Source organism: Rhipicephalus microplus, chromosome X (genome assembly GCF_043290135.1).
Source record: "Rhipicephalus microplus isolate Deutch F79 chromosome X, USDA_Rmic, whole genome shotgun sequence".
NCBI lineage: Eukaryota > Metazoa > Arthropoda > Arachnida > Ixodida > Ixodidae > Rhipicephalus > Rhipicephalus microplus.
In genome coordinates, this window is record NC_134710.1 from 293,240,415 (window position 1) to 293,261,056 (window position 20,642).

General features: G+C 44.4%; 1 protein-coding gene across 11 annotated transcripts in view; it reads right to left on the bottom strand.

The window, feature by feature from the left end:
* Mps1 (dual specificity protein kinase monopolar spindle 1) overlaps positions 1-20,642 on the bottom strand; it is a 183,488-nt gene that overhangs the window by 101,233 nt on the left and 61,613 nt on the right. For all 11 annotated transcript variants that reach the window (XM_075879352.1, XM_037413840.2, XM_075879344.1 and 8 more), the window contains 4 exons: positions 12,085-12,209; positions 5,119-5,201; positions 2,658-2,735; positions 1,241-1,448 (listed from right to left, as the gene is read on the bottom strand). In XM_075879352.1, coding sequence (XP_075735467.1) covers positions 1,241-1,448; positions 2,658-2,735; positions 5,119-5,201; positions 12,085-12,209 — 494 coding nt within the window. The remainder of the gene's footprint in view (positions 1-1,240; positions 1,449-2,657; positions 2,736-5,118; positions 5,202-12,084; positions 12,210-20,642) is intronic.

A 20,642-nucleotide genomic window follows, 5' to 3' on the forward strand; every position in this document is an offset into this window, starting at 1 on the left:
ATCCACCCTCTCCCACTTTACGTCGGTTTCGCAGTTATGATGTGAAATGGCAAGTGCTTCAAAGCACGTTAGAAGCTGCTACACTGCTTCGTGAATACCGGATACGCTCTACATTTTAGATTGAGGCTTTGCCTTACAACAAGCATGTTGAAGGGCATTGCACAGCATTAGTGACAAAAATCTTTTTCGTTTTTTCAAAATATTAAATGCCCGTTTGAGTATTCACTCATTTGAAGACTCAGTTTATAGTATGCATAGGTGTTGCTGCATGGTTGCGGTGGCTACATTACAATACAAACAGAGGGAGACCAGCTTTCAGCCTATTGACACCATGCCAAAATTTCTAAAAAGGAGGTACATGCAGTCCTGCAGAAACTTTGGTTAGGCTAAATGTAATTACAGAAAGCATATAGCAGGAATAGAGTGATGTGAGGGCAGCAATATCGAAAAAGCCCTTGGTGTGTTTGGTACCATATCCAAGAATATTTTGGGCCAGAAACACTTCACAGATTGTACAGCAGCTGGAATGGTGAACTTGAATGCAGTTGACATAATCTACACTCAAATGGGCACAGCAAGGCACAGGAATATGGGAGTGTAACAAAATGGTGGCACTTGTCACCACTGTCAGCCATAGCCATGCCATTTCAAAACAAACAAGATCATTCCTTTCTTCGCACTAACCTAACCTAACCTAAAATATTAATTAGAAACTTCTCACCATCGACACACATTTATAATGCTACTAACAGGGCTGCACTTTTGAGATTTTTCAAGGTTGGCTGGAGCACAACCAAATACATAACAGCATTATTTTTGCAGATAATGCCTAAACCTCGCTTTACATACCTAACATATTGATGCATGAAGTATAATGACAATGAAGTAGAGTGTTTCCCATATTCAGAAACACTCCTTGATTTGAACTTGACTTGCCACTGACTCCATGCAGCACCAACAGGTTTTGGATGCACTGTTTAAGGCAGTGCCAAGACAGCACAAACACACAAACATGTTTTAAACGCACTGCATTGAAGGTGGTGGCAAGTCAAGTTCAAGTCAAGGAGCGTTTCTGAATGCAGGGGCTAAATATGGTGGGAAACAAGCCAGTGGTGTATGAATGCGGCACATAAATCAGGGATGCAAGAGGAAACGGAGGGGGGGGGGGGGGGGGGGATGCACTTTTTCGTAATGACGTGGGAATTTGAAACTGACAGCTAAATTGGAGGAGGCACTTCACCTTTCTGAAAAGCACTGCTGTTGCAGCTGCCGCGGTTGATCGGAGTATGCTGCCTTCTTTTGCATGCCAGAGGTTGGCGCCTTGGCAAGAGATGCTTTGTGAACTGAGCTCTTAGATGTCACAGAACTTGAACAGCACTTTTCGTGATCATTCCTTACGGGAAAGAAATGTTTGAGAAAGACACTGCTTTGCCTGATGGGTTGGATAGCTGAAAAAAACGTAAACATACATTAAAATTTGAAACTTTCGTGCAGTGATGCAAAATGTGATTTAAAATTGGCATTCACAGTTTCCATATTGCAGCAGGTTTGCTCAAGAACCTCTGCCTCTAGGCAGTTTATCTAAAAACATGAGTACGAATTGATATATTTACTGCCACTGGGCAGTAAATAATTTAAAGCAATGAGATAGTGCATTGATGCCAATCACAGCTAATGACATTCACCCACAGAACCCATTTATTGTGTAATCATGATGACAGGGGCACTGGCAATAATTTGCCAAAGTAAACAGTAGCATTATTTATTGTTTGCTTCCTAATCATTCTTGCTGTACACTGCAATAGTGAAAAAAAATTAATACTAAATTTTTTTTAGACAGTTTCTAATAACCTCTGCTGGCCACGTTTCATTTAGTAACTGTCTGCTGTGGCGGCAAAGTGTTGATGACACAGGCAGTTTTTTGGTGACGTGAATTGTTATTACGGAAGAGAGTAGAAATATATGGACCAAGACATGATTTATAGTGTTCTTCTCATCATAGAAGCTAGACAGCAGACACTGCCATAAACTAGAATGCGACTTCTGGAATACCCAGTCACAATGAAATTTGGCGTGTATGTAATTCCCTGCAAATGACACTGAATGTGCCGTGTGACAGATATTAGACCAATACGACCCACATTTTGCACTTTTACTGAGTTACAGCCCTTACACAACGCAGGCTCACAAAAAGTGCGGGGGGTAGTGGCGTTTGGAATCGAAAAAAAAATTATTTGACTAAATTGAATAAAAATTTCGATCGTGACAGTTTTTAACACTGACTCCAAAATACTTTTTTTTTCAAGTTGGCTGAATGGTCGCAGAGATAATTAAAATGAATCTATTGTTTATACAGTCATAGCCAGAAGAATATTGATACTCACATATAGCTGAGAACTACAAAGCACAAGGCACACAAATGCCAGAATAGCTCTCTTATACTGCAAGTACAGTAAAACCTTAAAAACAAAGTCTGAAAAATTGGCAAGTTACTTTGCCATATTAAAGCTTTACTAAATTGCATTTTGACTTTTTATATAGTTGCCCTAGGCTTTTTAAATTTTTAAATTTTTGCAGGGGGAGTGCTAAAATAATAAAAAATACAGGAGCACAAAAAGTAATTTCCATTCACATGCAAGAAAAAAAATTTCTTGAACCTGGGATCTGGCAATGGGGGCTTGGTGCTGCGTTTTCGAAGAAGTCACTGTCACAGCAGCTGCATGCCACGCGTGAACCTGAAGGAAATGCAGGTCAAATGCACTGTGGTAATATCGGATATGCATTCCGAAAAACCACTTGCCACTCAGTTGAGTGGCAGTCTGATGACTTTATTCTGCAAAAGTTACAATTTATCGCCTGAATCTTCCTCTGGGCAGCACTGAATCTTTGTTGTATTGATTTCACATATATGACACGTTTTGTCATGTTGAGGTTCACAATACATGGTGTTCTATGAGCATAAAATTGTGAAAAGTGAAATACGGTGTTGTTTCAAGAATTTCATTATGCTGAAGTTCATTATATCAAGGTTTAACTGTATTACAAGATTTATGGCAATTGGAAGATTTGAATTTGAAGATAAAAATTTATAAAAACAACATTTAAAACATGCTCCTACATTTCATGTAGTACACATATGTAGAAATGTACAACACATATGCATCATGTATGTACTACATTTCATGTAGTTCACGCATGCCACCACAAGATTTATGACTATATGGGCCCTTAACACAGAAATAATGCAACTACAAGCTTTAAAAAAATGCCAAGAATTAGATTTCTAAAAACTTTAAAAATAAAATTATCTTATATTTAAAAAGAAGAATCAAGAAGAATTAGAATACATATTTTCAAATTCTATTGCATTAGTTAACCTCCAGGAACATAGTCTGCATGGCTAAAGTCACTCTAGTGTTAGCACTTGAATTTCCCAAACCGCACTTTGTTTACTGAAACCTTGGCTCGTACTGAGCACATACTCATACTGAAAATCAATATTACAGCTAAGATAATCAATTTAACGTGCATGAAATTTGGTCAAGTGGTAGAATAAGTGTTCAAAATTTAAAAAGTACAAATTTCCCATAACTGAAGTTTTTTTTTCAGTTTTCCGGCCTTCAAAAGATCTTTGCACCACTTCTTTAGCATGGTCAGAAAGCTCTCCTGATGAAAAGTGAAGACTACAGACAACATGCGAGCCGAACCCTACAGTACTGCACATAGCCTGGAATTTACAATGAATTCTTAAAGCCAGGTAGACAATACTCGGTCTCGTCTCTACAAATGATGCCATACACTCAAATTCATCGTGAGCTGCATAGTTACTATGGACACTGCAGAATGCCTCTATGTACATACGTGCTCACGATTACACTGAAAGGAAGCCGTTCATTTGCAGAAAAACAAATAAAAGAAAGTGATCAAGGTCATGATCACACAGGCAACAGTGCATGCGTCGGTAACTAAGGAGCAAAATGTGTTGTCTCGAAATAACAAACAGTCCCTTCCCAACCTAAACACGCTTTTTCACATGACACCAGTGTACCGCGGCAAAAGTGACTTGAGCGTTCAGCACACAGTGGACTGAGGCCAGACTGTCTTATTTTTTCTTTCTTTCATCCCAATATAAGTGCGTGCAGCTTGGCTAATTTTGCCATTTTACAGGTTGCTGATCCTCTTTGTTTTTAATTCTTAGTGGCATAAGAACCTAATATTACGCCGGAAGCAGCAAAAGCAGCAGATATTTTTCAGCCTAAAGAAACTGAAAGAATGAAATGAACTAATTTCTGCAATGATGCTGTTAAAATTAAGTGGCTTTAAGATAAACTGTAAACATAGGGGCTGACCAGAAACATGAAATTTATTCAAATTATACGAAGGTTTGAATTATCAAAAGTCTACTGTAATTGTGAAGTCAACGTTTTTTCGCCACTTTTAGACACAAGCTTCTGAATTTTATGCCACATGCAACACAATATTTAGCTCAGACGCCCACAGGAACCTTGTTTACAGATCTACTATGTTTTTTTTTAAATTGTAATGAAGACAAACACAGATGAATTGAGCATGCAGCAAAGGCTCGAACTAATTCACTGTGCTTAAGGCATTGTACGACTAGTCGTCATATCAAGGTTAAAGGGGCCATGACAACCTATTTTCACTCATTACCTGTGTTATGTAGGTTATTCCTTGTTTTTTCACAAACAAGCTGTACAAATTTCAGCGCATTTGGTTAAGCACGTAACGTGTAACGAATATTTTTATGAACACACGAGCAGACGAATAGAGTGGCAACACTAGCACACTCGCAAGCCGTGATGTAACAAGCTGCTTGCTTTGAGAGTGTATACTGGCCAAGGATTTTGTTTTGTGGTCAGCTACACATACAATGAAGCTACCATTTTAGCTTTCTTCAGCTTGGGTTTGAAACTTGAATGAATTGCAGTGGCTGATGCTTAAATAGAAGAAGATCGCGGCTGTCCACAAAACACATAATGTGACAAATATCATAGGAAAATGGTGGTTGTAGGTGGTGGACAGGATTCATTGCTGGTGACTTCTACGGCTAATTTGGGAATAAAATATTTCGCAGGTTATTTTCATGCATTTTCCTACCTGGTGCTCGTCTTTCTTTGTCAGATTCATCCTCGTCATCACTAATCGGCAACTGTACTTTAAATAGTTCTGGATTCTCCATACTGTAAGAAGAGTAGAACAATGACTATCATTGCAAATCAGTGGCAAGACACAAACCTCAACAGCAAGAGCATAGACATCAGCAGATTAGAGTCTTGCAACTTTTTTCCACAAGAATACCACAATCTCACTATCATACCTTTTCAATCGTTCAATAAGCATTTCTTATTCTGAGGACTGCCAGACTCTGGAACTAACTGACAAATATTGTACTACAACCATCTTTTAAAAAGTAAGTATTGCCACCAGTGCCCATTAGATTAGTTTCTGGTATTGTAGTCTAACGTTCTGGATATGACTATATACTACAACACCCTCTTTGAAATATTTTAATTGTATCTGTAATAACTTGCATTTTATTTCGATAACAATTGTTTTCTCAGCATTAGATATTGCATAACTATGCCTGTAACACTTGACTGTATTTCTCATTGTATTTTTCTTCCATGTTCATGTTTTTTAATAAATATTGCACACATGCCAAAGTTGAATTTTTTCACTATTCCCGACTGTAATTCCCACATTGCTAAAGTGCCTCTACGACATTGCAGAATCCATAAAAAAAAATTAACAGAGAGAGAGGGGGGAGAAAGACCAGAGATTAAAGCCACAAACCTGCTTCATGAGACTTTAAATGTAACTATCAGAATTAACATATGTACAGTCACAAAAGCGGCTGTATATGCATGTGAAAGGTTGTAAATATTAACAAATGCACTACTCCAAGAAAACCCAAAGATTTTTGCATAATAAGAGAGCTAAATAGAGTTTTTAAGCTTATTAATAGAGTTTTAAGCTTATTAATAGACTCCTGGTTTACAGCCATGCTATACCAGCAAGTACATGCTACGAGAAATTATACTAACTAAAAACCGATACCGAAATTTTCTTTGGCATTTTTGTGAAGGAATATCTTGTTTTTGTTTCTCCCTCATGCCATCAAAAAATCCACAGAAAGAAGTAAACGAATTTTTATTACACTCTGTACTTGAGTGCGTATGAGCCACTGTGTGCATTTTCTGCTGAATACATCAGCAATATTTACACGTCTTGGCTAGCTAATCAGATGTGCCTGCAACTCCAAATAACCAACAGTCTGCAACCTCTCTTGTCTCCCTTATTTACTCACCTCCACTAAACTCCACCAAACCTCCTCTACACCTCACCCTTACTTCCTATTCGCAAAACTTGATATATTCTGCTATATATGGCTATGCTATGCTTTATCTCTGCTCTGCCTGGTTGTTGAGCAGTACCCCCTCGATGAGAGGCAGAGAATAGTGCCTTTTTTTTTCTTTTTTTTTTCACCACTCACTCTGCCCTTCTCCCCGATCCTCCAGTCTTTCCTTACCCTCACTTTTCACACTCCTTCACACATGGCTATACTATTATTCGATCTCTTCCCTTTCTTTCAATCCACTTCACCCTCACATCACTCCTCATCCTCACTTCCCTTTCCCACCCATTGCATGAGGTTCTATTCGCTATGCACAGAGTTTTAAACGATGCAGGCCAAAGAGAGAACTCTGCCTTAAATAAAAACGAGTAAAATGGATTTTTTTTCTTTGGATGGAATTGAAAAATTGTTGCAAGATCCGGGGTCAGCGTGAAATTGAGTGGCCTAACCAAGATTTTCAATACAATAATTTTATAGGGATACTGCCGGGACCAAACTGATTTGTCGTAAAATGTGGTCTGTCGCAAAACCGAAGGACGTATAATAGAAGTTTCACTGTATTGATCGAATGGCTTCTTGAAAGAAGTTCATTGCCTCATAAATCAACTAGTACCACAAAAATTTTCAGAATCAATCTTGTTAGTTAATTCGGTTTTTTATGGCGCAAAAGCAACTGAGGCTATGCTGCGCCAGACACAAGGTGTTTCGAAACGCGCGCTCAGATGACAAGGTTTGAAAGCTTATTTAGAAAACCACAATCTTTCATGAAGTCTATCATGTCATGCATGGTTACTAGAGAATGATTTCCTATAAGTAGAGATGGGTGTAAAAGTATGAGTTGTTTGTATAGTGCGCTGAAATATTTTTTTTCTGTATTTCAGTAGCAGGGCATTCGATTCAGATGTGTATAACTAATAACGGTTATTGGCCTTTTTCCGCATATTGGTTGTTGTTCCTTTGAGAGTAAAAAATTGTGAGTCAAGTGTGAGTGCCCAATGTGAAGTCCACATAATATAACTTCGATAAACCGTTCTTGGTGACGGCAGGTCTTCCATTCACCAAGTAAAGGCTTCACTAGGTGAAGCTTGTGACTTCTGTGCAAGTCCAACTGTTGCTGCCATTTTGCTAACAAAGCTAGACGAATTGCGCACAGGCTGTCTTTATGGGGAATGTTTACTTTTGATACTGTTTCATGAGCTGCCATCGAAGCAACTTATCTGCTTTTTCATTTTCAGGTATCCCAACATGGCTTGGGACCCAGCAAGGAATTTGCTGAAAAGCGGAGACTACCGACAGCAAATGCCAGATATTAATACTACAATCATCCAATCACCTTACAGGAACTAAACAAGATTCCGCTGGCAAAAAACAGCACCAGGCAGTGACCGTGTACACTACTCAATGCTAGCGCATCTATCCCGACCATCGGTTGAAGTACTACTCCATTTCTTTAACAAAATATGGGACACTGGCACTATGCCTGAAGATTGGGCTACAACATTCACCAAAGGGGCAACAACATTCACGGTCCTTATGGACAACTGTAAAGCCCTTGAGGAAATCATAACGCTTCGCTCCTAAGTTTGTCTCCTGGAGGCAGAAAGCCACTTGTGAGAACTTGTTAATAATGTCCTTGATGTCACCCAGATTGTGTAATAATCCTCTACAGTTCCTGTGTATGATAAAAGCCATCATGGGGTAAAATCAAGCAAATATAAAAGTGGAGATTGTTTAGTTAAATTAAAAGATGATAGGTGACAGTATTATGAACTGGTTATAAATACATGCGATAACCAATATGGTTATCACTTACTTATCATGGTTATTTGTACCTTTTCTTGTTTGGCGCACTCAATGGAGCGCTTGTCCTTCAGTGTCAATGACACCGAAGTATTTGAATCGACCTCGATCGCCCTGTCCGAGCCACTGGAAGGTCGAGAGCTGGGCACTGAGACACTTGTCTCAGGCCTAGGCGTTCAGTTTATTTTAAGGCCCAGTGAGACAAGGGTCTGTGGGCCTTTTGGGGTAGATGGAGTAGCAGACACTGCTTCCATCAAGGGGGAAGGGGTCACAATGGGACCACTTTGTGTGGACCCGGACGTCTGAGGCCTTTGTGACGCTGCCCCCGACTGCGTCTCAACGGCGTAGCTTCTGTGGAAAAGGTGACACAACCGTTGTCATGCCTCACGAAATGAGATCTTTTCGTTGATTGTCAGAGCAATGATTTCTTTTTCCTTTTTCCAGAACTGGCATGATCGCGAACACGCTGGATGATTACCTTTACAGTTGGTACAAAGTGGAAACTAAGTGCAATTCTCAGAAGTGTGGTTGTTTGCACTGCATTTGGCGCATGTTTCCTTGCCTCTACATGTGTGGGATGTGTGGCCAAATCTTTGGCATTTGAAACAGCGTCTGTTTGAAAACCTTCAAGAAGCTTTTCAACAGCGTCTGTGGCTGGGGATGTACGGTCTGACATTTATTTTGACATACCCAGCCTCAAGCGAGGTGGGCACTTCACATGAACCAAAGGTAAGTAAAACATGGTTGGTAGGACTCTCCTGGTTGTTGCGATGAATGACTATTCTTTGAACCTTTCTCACTCCTTGATCTTGAAAACCTTCAAGAAGCTTTTCAACACTCAAGTTCAAAAAGTCTTCCTCAGGGATTACCCCTCTACTAGTATTCAGAGACCTGTGGACCGAAATTGTAACCGTGGCTTCAAAAATACTGGTTAGTTCAGATAGTTTTGACACTTGATCTTTTTCAGTCAATTCTACGAGAAGATCCCCGCTTGACATTTTTGAGGCTTTTTACATGGGTCCAATCTCTTATTTAGGGCACTTGGCCACCAAAAACAGGGATAGCTTTCTTGCTGGTATATTTGCATTGTGAATGATATGGTACTTTGGGAATGCTACTTCGTTCTGCATGAAAAAGTGAAAAGTTGCCTAGGTGCAGCGTCTTTTGCGAGGCGGATCAAAGTTGAAGGGTGCTCGAGAAGCCATAAGAGGATTAGTGTATTCCGCAACAGCACCGAACGCTCACCACAGAGCCACGAAGACTTGTTAACAAGCCTCCAAGCCGCCACGGAGACTTGTTAAAAAGCCTGCACGACGCCAGCCGTACGCTGTCACTCTAACCCAATATACATACTCAAGACTGAATATGACACACAAAGTTAACCCTTGCCGCCAGAAAAATTGGAAGTAAATGGAAGAAAGAAGACGACAGGACAAATAAAAAGTGTGAGAGAAAGATGAAGATGAGGGAAGAGAGAGAAAGGAAAAGGCGACTGCCGATTTCCCCTGGGTGGGTCAGCCCAGGGGTGCCGTCTACATGAAGCCGGGGCCAAAGGGGTGTGTTGCCTCTGCGGGGGGGCCTTAAAGAAACAATCGCCCGGTGTCGGCTCAACCCCCAACATTCCCTTTTCCCTGGACACGCCTCAGCCACGCATGGCTAGGCATGGGAGAGGTCGGAACCCCCCTCGTTAGCTCAAGTCCGTGGTGTCGCTACTCATTAAACGCCTGCTTGCACGGACACCCCTGCGGGGGAATCAATCTGGTGTGATTGAAGTTACAGTGATTTGTCACATGTGAAAAATGGGCCCTGCAGCACCCATTGAGCATAGTCAGAAAACGCTGCTGATCAATACTGCAGGTTCCCTAGAACACGCGAGCGAAAATTGGGCAGCACATGGCCTGGAATTTACCTTTCATTCTCCAGGTCTGCTAAAAATCACCCCCTTTTCTCTCTACGAACAATGCCAGTATACCCAAATTATTTAAAGGTAAACATATTGAAGGCAAGCATATTCATTCTGGAAAAAAACAAAGCAAAGAAAACAATGTAGAAAACAACACAGTAACAAGAATGATGGAAAGAATGACCGTGGAGAGGAGGACAACGACCATGAAAAGTCTAGCTTCGAAGTCGGCCAGACAGTCATCCCCTGAAGAAGAGACCGAATGGGTTTGAAAACATAATGACAGTTTTTAATTTTATAGTAAGAACTACAGACTGCAGACGACTGAAGAGTTTATTTTTTCGTACCCATATTATTGTGGCATAAACCCAAGTCCAGGACCATGGGCCGATTTGAGCACTGTGAGCTACATAGTTACTATTGCTGCCACAGGACGCCGTCACGTACCCAGGCGCACAATTACACTCAAAGTAAGCCGTGCCCGCCGCGTATTTGAATAAAAAAGAACGATAAAGTACTCAAGGCTATGACATGCGCTGACAAAGGGCCGCGTCTTTTTGGCTCTTGTAATGGCCCTCCCTGCGTAGCTTTCAGTGCACTCCGAGAGGAGAGAGAAAGCGGTTGAATAGTGCGACAAATCGCTGTAACTTTGCTTGTAGTTGATGGATTCTAAAAGTTTTTACAACATGTGACTTGTGAAGCCTCACGAACTAATAGCAAGACGATTCTATGATAACTCAGAAATCTGTTCCAAGGGCCTTTCAAGCACTTCCTCCTTTTGTATGAACAAGCTAGCCGAAAGATATGAAATGACGGGGGGGGGGGGGGGGGGCGACAAGAAGGCAAGAACTTACGTCTGTTTGTCAGCACGCACCATAACCTTGCGCACTTTATTTTTTTTATTAGACATGAGACTTGGCTTCAGTCTGAGTGCAAGCACACATGGGCAAGTAGCGGCATTTCACCATGGCTGCTTTAACTGTGCAGTTTATAATGCTTAAATCAGCAAATGGGCATGGACTTCGGTTTCACGGCACAGTCATTTAGGTTTATGGCATCATAAGTCAAGCCACATGCTATGCTATAATGTTTAGCTCACATGATCTCGGGAGCCTCGACTACCCATCAGTAGCTTTTTCTGACTATGCTCAAAAAAGTGTTCCAGGGTTCGCTTACACAGCTCGGCTGTTAGAAAAATTAGGCATAACAAAATGGCTAAGTATATCGATACAGCGCAATAACAGTTTTGAACGACAATAAGAACACCTATTATACATTTCTGAATCTATCAAATAAGGTCCTTAACAAAAAGGCCAACATAATTGGAAACAACATGTTTGCTTACTATATATATTATACAGAGTCACAGGTGGTTAGTACCATGGCTTTTTTAAATGCCACAGAACTGTTAATGTTAGCAATAGTATTAACCAAGCAGCTCGTTCCATTTACTGACTGAAATTGGAAGCAGAGATACACTGAAGGCTCGGGTGCTGCCAAAAAACACGAGCAAAGCCGCGTTATGCAACTGGTGTGATGTGCAATGAGGTTGTGACAGAGGCAGAGCATTTTCACTTGTACAGAAAGTGCTTTTGCGTGAAAAAGTGCTAATGCAATTGCCCCTACCAAGTGCATACATAGTACATAACTCCTTGCAAACCTGAGGTATAAAAAACTAGTAAACAATTGACAGAATAATCTGCCATCAATTCCTTTTAGTACTAACGTCTCCCACACAGACATTTTCTACGTGTTTGAGATTGCAGTTGCGGACAACAGCTTTTCACCACTGTTTTCATGTATTGCTAATTTTATTACATAATTGCAGATTTACAATGCCTTGCCCTTTAGCATACACAGCCGTTGGCTACAGAATGAAACTTACTGCACAGGAACAAGTGAACTCACGGTTTAAGTTTTTATCATTTAACTACAGCACATCATCTGAGAATAAAAGAAAGCCAGGTGTGCCAAAGTGAAGAAAAAAAAAGCATACAATGCTTACCACTTGCGAATTGCTAGAGGAGTCTCGGGAAGAACATTCGGAAGAGAGCGTTGTGAGCCTTGAGTATTCTTTCCAGGTACACCACTGTGGCCTTGAGTGGAATGACATGAATGTACGCCTCCAGACTAGCATTTGAAAACAAAACCATCAAAGAAAACCAATGTTGTTTTTAAGACTGCTTTCTTACCGCTATATTTTAACAATGCAGACGACAAAAGAATGTGCATTCAAGAATGCTGATTAAAATATGGTACCTCTCTTAGAATTGATAGCGAAATACGTATAATGCATACACTCGGTTTTATGCTTCTTTCATACTACATAGAACAGGACACCATAACAAGTGTATGTTAAATGCGCAGTGCTCTCTAACCTTTGCAACACACATTATGATCGGCTGCCTATAAATGCAGGAAACTTACATAATTTGATTCCGAGGATATGGAGACGAAATTTAAAGCAAGTAGGAGTTTTGAATAATTTATAGTGTATTTTACTGCAATTGTAATTCCAATAAAATAATGATCTAATCATTACACAGTCAGCCATGCCACATTCCTTGATACATCAAATTCAACAAACCATTCAAATCGAATTATTATCTCATAGCAGGGAGCCTTTAAAAAAAAGGTAAAAAAAGGTTATTTGAAAATTCCTGGGTTAGGTCTTCCAGCAATACCTGGTCCCAGTTTTGCCACAAACACGGGAGAATGGCAGGCCTCGCTGCTTCCACCGCAAAAAAAAAAAAAAAGGAAAGAGAGAGAAAGAGAATAAAGAGAAAAAAGACAAACCGCTGTAGTGATTAACTGAAATGCACACCTGCGGCAACACAGTGGTGTCAAGCAAACTGCACGTCGCCTGCTTTCTGCTGCGTCAACACGTCATAATGCATTCATTAGCCAATTCTTTGTGTTAAAATAAAGAACTTAATAATCGATATTGTTACAAAACTCGTGTTTTCTGTTTTGGCTGGAAAACAGGATCTTCGAGGTAGGCATTGCAGGCAACAACTCCGCCAGCAGTGCAAGTGTGCAAATTGCTGGAGCAATCAGCAATTGGAGGCTAACATACATTGCGAATTCCGCCAAACTGTCCTTCAATAATTTCTATATATTCCCAGAAAGAATGAGTAAGTCATGACCAGCTGACGTCGAGAAGCCTTCAATATGCTGCCTGCATGTTACCACTGTGTTGCAGTGACGCACGTCTTGTTTTCCACAGGCACAAATTTCAGTTGACCACAGTACCGTTTATTTTTGCACTGAAAGTAGCCAGGCTGGCATGCTTCAGCTGCCACTTGTTCGTATTGCTATGCTGCACTGCCTTGTGGCTTTTAAGGACCGTTGTTTCCACGGATTTGCAGCGAAATCGGCATCGGGAATCAGCACATGATACCCAAAGTTTTCTAATTTATCGGACTAGTGCTGACAGCCGCTTTAAATTATTCACTCAGACTTACATAGCAAAATACAGAACCGTGGACATATTCCCATATCTGCCAAGTTGGGAGAAACGGAATCGGAGAGCGTAGGTATACAATAAGTTGACCATGGGGGGGGGGGGGGGGGGTGTATTGCGATAGCAATTAAATGAACACTGTTAGCGGAATTTCGCGGTCACTGCTGATCTGTACAGAGTCCAAACCGATAACATCACTTACACATCGTCTGTTTTAAGTGTGAGCAAAAGCGCGCTAGCGCTAGGGATGAACGCGGCTGAAGCAGAGGTGAAACGACCCGGCGGGCACCGTCGGGCGAAGGGCACATGCGATAACATTGCTCCACGTGCGAGGCCTGTCGTCGCTTAATTACAAGTTATTTCGTCGGGCAAGGAACTATAGTACCATGGATTTCTTGCTCCATGCATAGTACAGTCCTGCTGACCACTTGCCTTCCCCCAGCTTGGCCTTCTCCGCTTGTAGACCGGACGCATAAGAAAAGAAAACGGGCACTCTTTTCGGCAACCCTTGCGAATGAGTAAAAAAAAAAAACAAAACAAAAAAAGACTGTTGAAGGAAACAGGTAAGAATATGAGGAAGGAGATCTCGATAAGGGGGACGGAGATAAAAGAGTCTGTGAGACGAGAAAACAGTCGGTTTTAAAAAAATGAAAAAAGTAAAAAAAAAAGCTCTGACTTGTGAAAGGAAGAAGCCCTGGTTAATCGTAGCGAGCCGCTTAAAAATGTCCTCTATTAGGTTCGGTTAACCTTTGTAGAAGCATGGTTCAGCTTAGCTGCTTGAGGGAGAGGGGAAAGGGGACACATAAAGGACAGGTACACAAATTGTGTAGTGATGTGTGGGCATAAGCTTGTGCAGCTCCCTTCCACGTACAGGTGGGGGAGAGTGAAGGTCCGTCGCAGGGTCACCCCCCCCCCCTCCCTTTCAGTTCGTCGAAGTCACTGCACCACTCCCTATTATGTCAATGTAAAGGGCTGACTATGCGCTCCTTCCCACCCCAAAGGTTAACAGCCGCACCCCCACCATTCGCATGCCTAAGGGTCCGGACGATGGATCAGCCACTAAGAGGACCCCGCATTCCTTCTTGCGTGCGTTCGTTGGCAAATGCGCGCTCGCCCAGCCACGTCACATCAAGCAAGCGCTCCAGTCGGAGGCACTGGCTCTCTCCTTACTCAATTTTTTTTTATTGCAATAGCAATTATATGGACACTCTCGCCTGGATTTTGCCACCGGCTACAGCGTCAACGTGGGCGTGGACGATGATGTCATGCACCGTATATGTATACGTATCTATATATATGAAAACACAAAAAAAAAAAATTCGGAAAAATACTCCGGCCCGCGGAATCGAACGTGGGACCTCTGCGTCGTGAAAGCGAGGCGTTAACCACTGAGCCACTCCAGAGCACATCCTTCACCGCCCAAACGGCAAGCTACGTATATCTACCACTTACCGCTGCTCACAAGCATTTCGGGGGGGAATTGTGTTTTCAGCATTACCAGCAAGATGGCACAATGAGCGCGCGTCGCCACATTGCATGGCGGCACCCGCTTTAACCTCCTACGTATACTTTGCCCGGCTTAGAAAAGGGGAGCAACGCTCCATCATGCGCCCTTATCTCGTGGCGGCGAGGAGGGGAAGGTCGTACGCCTTGGCTGGCCTCAGTCTTTACATGAAACGATTCTGCTGTAGTTACCGGGTGCACACAGGTCACTGCAATCATTGCAGTCTCCGTTTGCAAAAGCCCGTGCTTTTCAGATGCCTATTAGTATGCATCCATACCTGTGAGTACGTTTCGTGTGTCATTTGTGCGTGAGGAACACAGGGCATGTTTCAATCTGCTTTCCATTCTGTGCGTGACCTTTTAATTTGTTGCTATGGCGTTCATTGCTTCGCCTTTCAGGCAAAGCTGTGACTTTTTTCTCTCTCTCGCGTGTGCTGCGGCACAAGCTATTCAAAATACGCCATCATCGCTTCCTGGAATGCTGACATATTCAACAGCCAGCAAAAGCATCAACCGTACCACGGGGTCACTACCCTCCCTCAACTACAATGAAGTTTTCTTTTTTTTTTTTCATTAATGTGCGTGACCTTCAAAAACTCCATAGCCCTGCACAATTTCGCTACTCCTACTCAGCAGGCCGCATGTTCCCGCGCTATTTTCGTATCTCGAAAACGTACATTGAACTGAGTTGAACTTTGCTACTATCATAAAAAAAAAGGAACCCTTTTTACTAGTTGGCCAGACAACTTTGCTCGAGTGGCCAGACAAAGCACTGGACACGTGAGGCAAAACTGGATTTCCGGGAAATTTTCCCATGACCCGTAAAACTGGGAGAAAAGTTGCAAATCCGGGAGTCTCCCGGGTAATCTGGAAGACTTGGCAGGTATGTATTCCGAATTAAGTTGGATTTTGAATTAACCGAGTTTGAATTAATGAAGTTTTACGATATATGCTATCTGATATATCGTAGATTATCAGGTGCACGCGCCGAAGAACATACCGATAACACGTGCCTCCACCCCTCGCCACGGCGCATGCTCCGGCCTCGGGCCAGGGTATTAAAACCAAGACAGCAGCCTCGTGAATAAACATTGTTGTTCCTTCTTGTTCTGGCCATGCATCGTCTTATTCTTCGCCCTTACGATACTACAGTGGCGACGAGGATGGGATCCGGTTAATTGCACTCCGACGCTGAGACCAGAAGAATGGGATCCCGACCCCCTGCCTTCGACGACGCCGTGAGTAGCTGGAGCACGTATCGTGTCCGGTTGGAAGCCTACTTTGAGGGCAACGATATTACCGACGTAGCGAAACGCCGGGCCCTACTGGTTTCATCGTTGAGTGACAGTGTCGTCCGGATATTGCAAGGGCACCAGCCGGGGGTCGCCATCAACTCCTTGACGTACGATGACGTTGTGAAATGCTTGGAAGAACATTTCAACCCTCAGGCAAACGAAATAGCAGCAAGCTATTCTTTCTTTATGCGAAAACAAGATGAGCAAGAAAGCGTCCGGGACTACATTGCTGAACTGAGAAGACTGGCCGTAAATTGTAATTTCGGGGCGACACTGGACCGTATGTTGCGGGACCGAATCGTTTGTGGGATTCGGGATGAGGAAACGCGCCGGTGCCTGCTGGGCCGCAAGAACTTGACTCGTGAAGAAGCCGAAGAATTCGCCTTAGCTTCTGAGAAAGCGAACGAAGACGCTCGGGGCATGCGTACTTCATACGCCCGGACCGAAGGTGGCGGCGTCAACGTGATACAGCAACAAGGCAGACAGTGGAGGAAGAATTGCAGCCTTTCATGCGACAGATGCAAAGGGGCGCATGCAACGGCGTCCTGTCGACATCGCAGATCCATATGCCATCAATGTGGTAAAAGAGGGCATCTTGCTAGGGCTTGCAAAAGACCCCACACCCCCAGGTCAGGAATGTTCGCTGTCGACGGAACCGAATGTGAAAGCGAAGAAGAGAGGTTGTATGCTCTCGTTGCACACAGTTCCGCCAATAAGCACTTGGTGCAGCCAATCGAGCGCACCTTAACGTGGGAAGGCCGTAGGCTGCGAATGATTGTCGATACTAGATCACCAGTAAGCGTGATTCCCAAAAGCTTGTACAAGAAGCATCGCAAGTGGTGGCCGGCTCTGCAAAAAACTCCACTACGCCTTTCATGTTTCCTGGGACCGTTGCCGGTCGTTGGCAAGGAAGACATGCAGGTACAGCTTGGACCAGTAACGGTGAGCAGTTCGCTGATAGTAGTGGACCATCGAGGGCCCCTTTTGTGCGGAAGGGACACGATAGAGGAATTTCGCAAAGCAGGCATGTTGCTAGTAGAAGGCACGTCGTCGTCGGTGAATGTTGTTCACGCCGACAGCCAGCTAACCGCACTTCTTGACGAGTTTCCGGACCTCTTTGAGAACCTCGGATGCTGTAAGGGACCACCGGTGAAGCTGTACCTCAAGGAAAGTGCGCAACCTCGATTTCTGAAGGCTCGGACAGTCCCGTATGCCATGAGAGCGCAAGTCTCCGCCGAAATTGACCGACTGGTGGAAGTGGGCGTGCTGTCCCCAGTGAGCGTGGCTGAATGGGCAACACCGGTCGTGCCCGTAGTAAAGAAGAACGGAGACATCCGGCTGTGTGGGGACTTTAAGCTAACAGTTAATCCAGCGACAAGAACAGAGCAGTACCCGCTTCCGAAAATTGACGACATCTTTGCGGCGCTATCAGGAGGCGAAGTGTTCAGCACACTCGACTTACGAAACGCATACAACCAGCTTCCCCTGGATGATGATGCTAAGAAGATAACTGTGTTGAATACACACAAAGGCCTCTTCGGCTACAACCGCTTGGCTTTTGGCATTGCCTCAGCGCCTGCGCTGTTTCAGCGGCGCATAGAAGCCGTGCTGCAGGGTATACCAGGGGTGAAAGTTTACCTGGACGACATTATTGTAGCAGAAAAAGAGTATGACACAACGATACTGCGGCAAGTGTTCGAACGACTTCGGGCGAACGGCCTAACACTGAACAAGGAGAAGTGCCACTTCCGGAAGAAAGAAGTGGTATTTCTAGGGCACCGAATCGATGCAAAAGGCCTCCACCCACTGCAGGACAATTTGGAAGCAGTGCTAGCGGCACCGCCACCGACTTCGGTAAGCCAGCTTAAATCATTCTTAGGACTGGTCACATACTATTCCAAATTTCTACCGAACTTGTCGTCCACTTTGGCCCCGTTACACCGACTCTTGTCTAAAGGAGCACTGTGGTGTTGGGGGCCCGCACAGAGAACAGCATTCCAAGAAACCAAGCGCGCCATGAGAAGGGCGAACTTTCTTGTGCATTACGACCCCCAAAGACCCTTGCGGCTTGAGTGTGATGCGTCGGCCGAGGGTATAGGCGCAGTTTTGTCGCACCGCATACAAGGAGTGGATCATCCCATAGCGTTCCGCTCGAGAACTCTAACGTCGGCGGAACGTAATTATTCACAATTGGAAAAGGAGGCACTAGCGCTGGTCTTCGGCGTTGTAAAATTTCGAGATTATTTGTTTGGCAACAAGTTCACTCTGGTGACCGATCACAAGCCTCTGACTGGTTTGCTAGGTCCAGATAAACCCATTCCGCAAATGGCAGCGGCCCGCATTCAACGTTGGGCGCTGCTCTTAGCAGCTTATCAATACGACTTGGAATACAGAAAAGGAGAGCTAAATGCAAATGCCGACGCTCTAAGCCGGTTGCCATTACCGGTTCGCGATAATGGCTGGGAAAATGAACTAGCCGAATATGTCCTGCATGCGCAGGCTATGGATGATTTTGTTTTGTCTGCGCAGAGTATTTCAGACCACACCAGCAAAGATGACGTACTTCAGCAAGTGAAGACTTGGATCTTGCAAGGCTGGCCAAGGCGTCTCGGTTCAGAGGAACAGCAGTACCAACCGTATTTTGCACGGAGGCATGAATTGGCCGTGAGTAACGGGATACTCTACTGGGGCCACCGTGTGGTTCTGCCTAAAGCTGCCCGGCAATTTGTTTTGAAAGAGTTGCACGATACGCACCCAGGCATGACGGCCATGAAGAACCTCGCGCGCTCAATTTTCTGGTACCCAGGGCTAGACGGTGAAATTGAAATGCTTGCAAAACGGTGTCCCCAATGCGTGCAGTGTTTGCCCATGCCCCCAGCGCAGGTCCCGGCAAACTGACCAAAGAACAACAGACGGTGGTACCGCCTACACGTGGATTTTGCTGGTCCCGTGGAAGGGCATATGATCTTCGTCCTCGTCGACGCCGAGACTAAGTGGATCGAAGCAGTGCCCTTGAAGACGGCGACAGCAGCGACTACGGTAGACACACTTAGGGGCATTTTCGCGCGATTTGGCATACCACGGACTGTCGTGTCGGATAATGGTCCGCAGTTCACCAGTGCAGAGACAGCGCGGTTCTTCCGGGAAAATGGGGTGCGCCACGTAACGACGGCCCCATACTACCCGCAATCCAACGGTTTGGCGGAACGGGCAGTACGCACCATCAAGGAGGGCCTGAAGAAAAATCGGGTGGGAACGCTGCAAAGTCGGCTTGCCAAATTTTTGTTGCGTTACAGGACAACACCGACCCGAGAGGAGCAGTCGCCCGCGGAAAGGCTTTTTGGATTCCAACCACGGACCCGCCTGAGCACCTACCTGGCAGAGGAAGACGGGGCGAAGAGGGAGGCTACCGTCAACGGAGTTCCGAACTCTGGAAAGAAAGAGTTTGCACCAGGAAGGGAGGTGTGGAGTCGACAGTACAGTCAGCTAGATCAAAGGTGGCTACCCGGAACCGTGACAACAGTCGAAGGCAAGCGATTGTTAACCGTTAACACGCCAAGGGGGGTGCAACGTAGACACGTCGATCAAGTACGACCACGCGACTCGTCGACACCGGTTAAGAAAGAACCGTGCGAAACGCCAATGGCCATGGAGCAATTGCCACTCTCATCCAGCGGCATCCAGTCAACTAGCAGCGAAGCCCTTCAGGCCGGTCTGTCCGAGCCTGGTGAGGAAGCGTCTGGCGGTGGCATCGAGCCAGCAAGTCCAAGGTCCACGGCAGAACCACTCCCACTCCGACGCTCCACCCGTGCCCGCAAGCCGCCGGATAGGTTCTAGCTCAAAGGGGAGGAAGTGATATATCGTAGATTATCAGGTGCACGCGCCGAAGAACATACCGATAACACGTGCCTCCACCCCTCGCCACGGCGCATGCTCCGGCCTCGGGCCAGGGTATTAAAACCAAGACAGCAGCCTCGTGAATAAACATTGTTGTTCCTTCTTGTTCTGGCCATGCATCGTCTTATTCTTCGCCCTTACGATACTACACTATCAAGGTACAATTACGAGTTCCTGTGCTACTCAGTCAGTTGGGGAATAAGTTTCGCGTCCCGCAAACAGGCCAGATGACATCCGATTGGTTACGCAGAAGAAGTGCCATCGGCATTATTTTTTGGGGGTGAGCGGGAGGGGGGTGTCACCCTTTACAATCCCCTTTTCTTGAATGTGACATTTACAGGGGTCCTTAAACTGGGTCCCAGAAGGATGTATTAGAGTCCAGCAAGTGCTGAGGACTAATGCCAT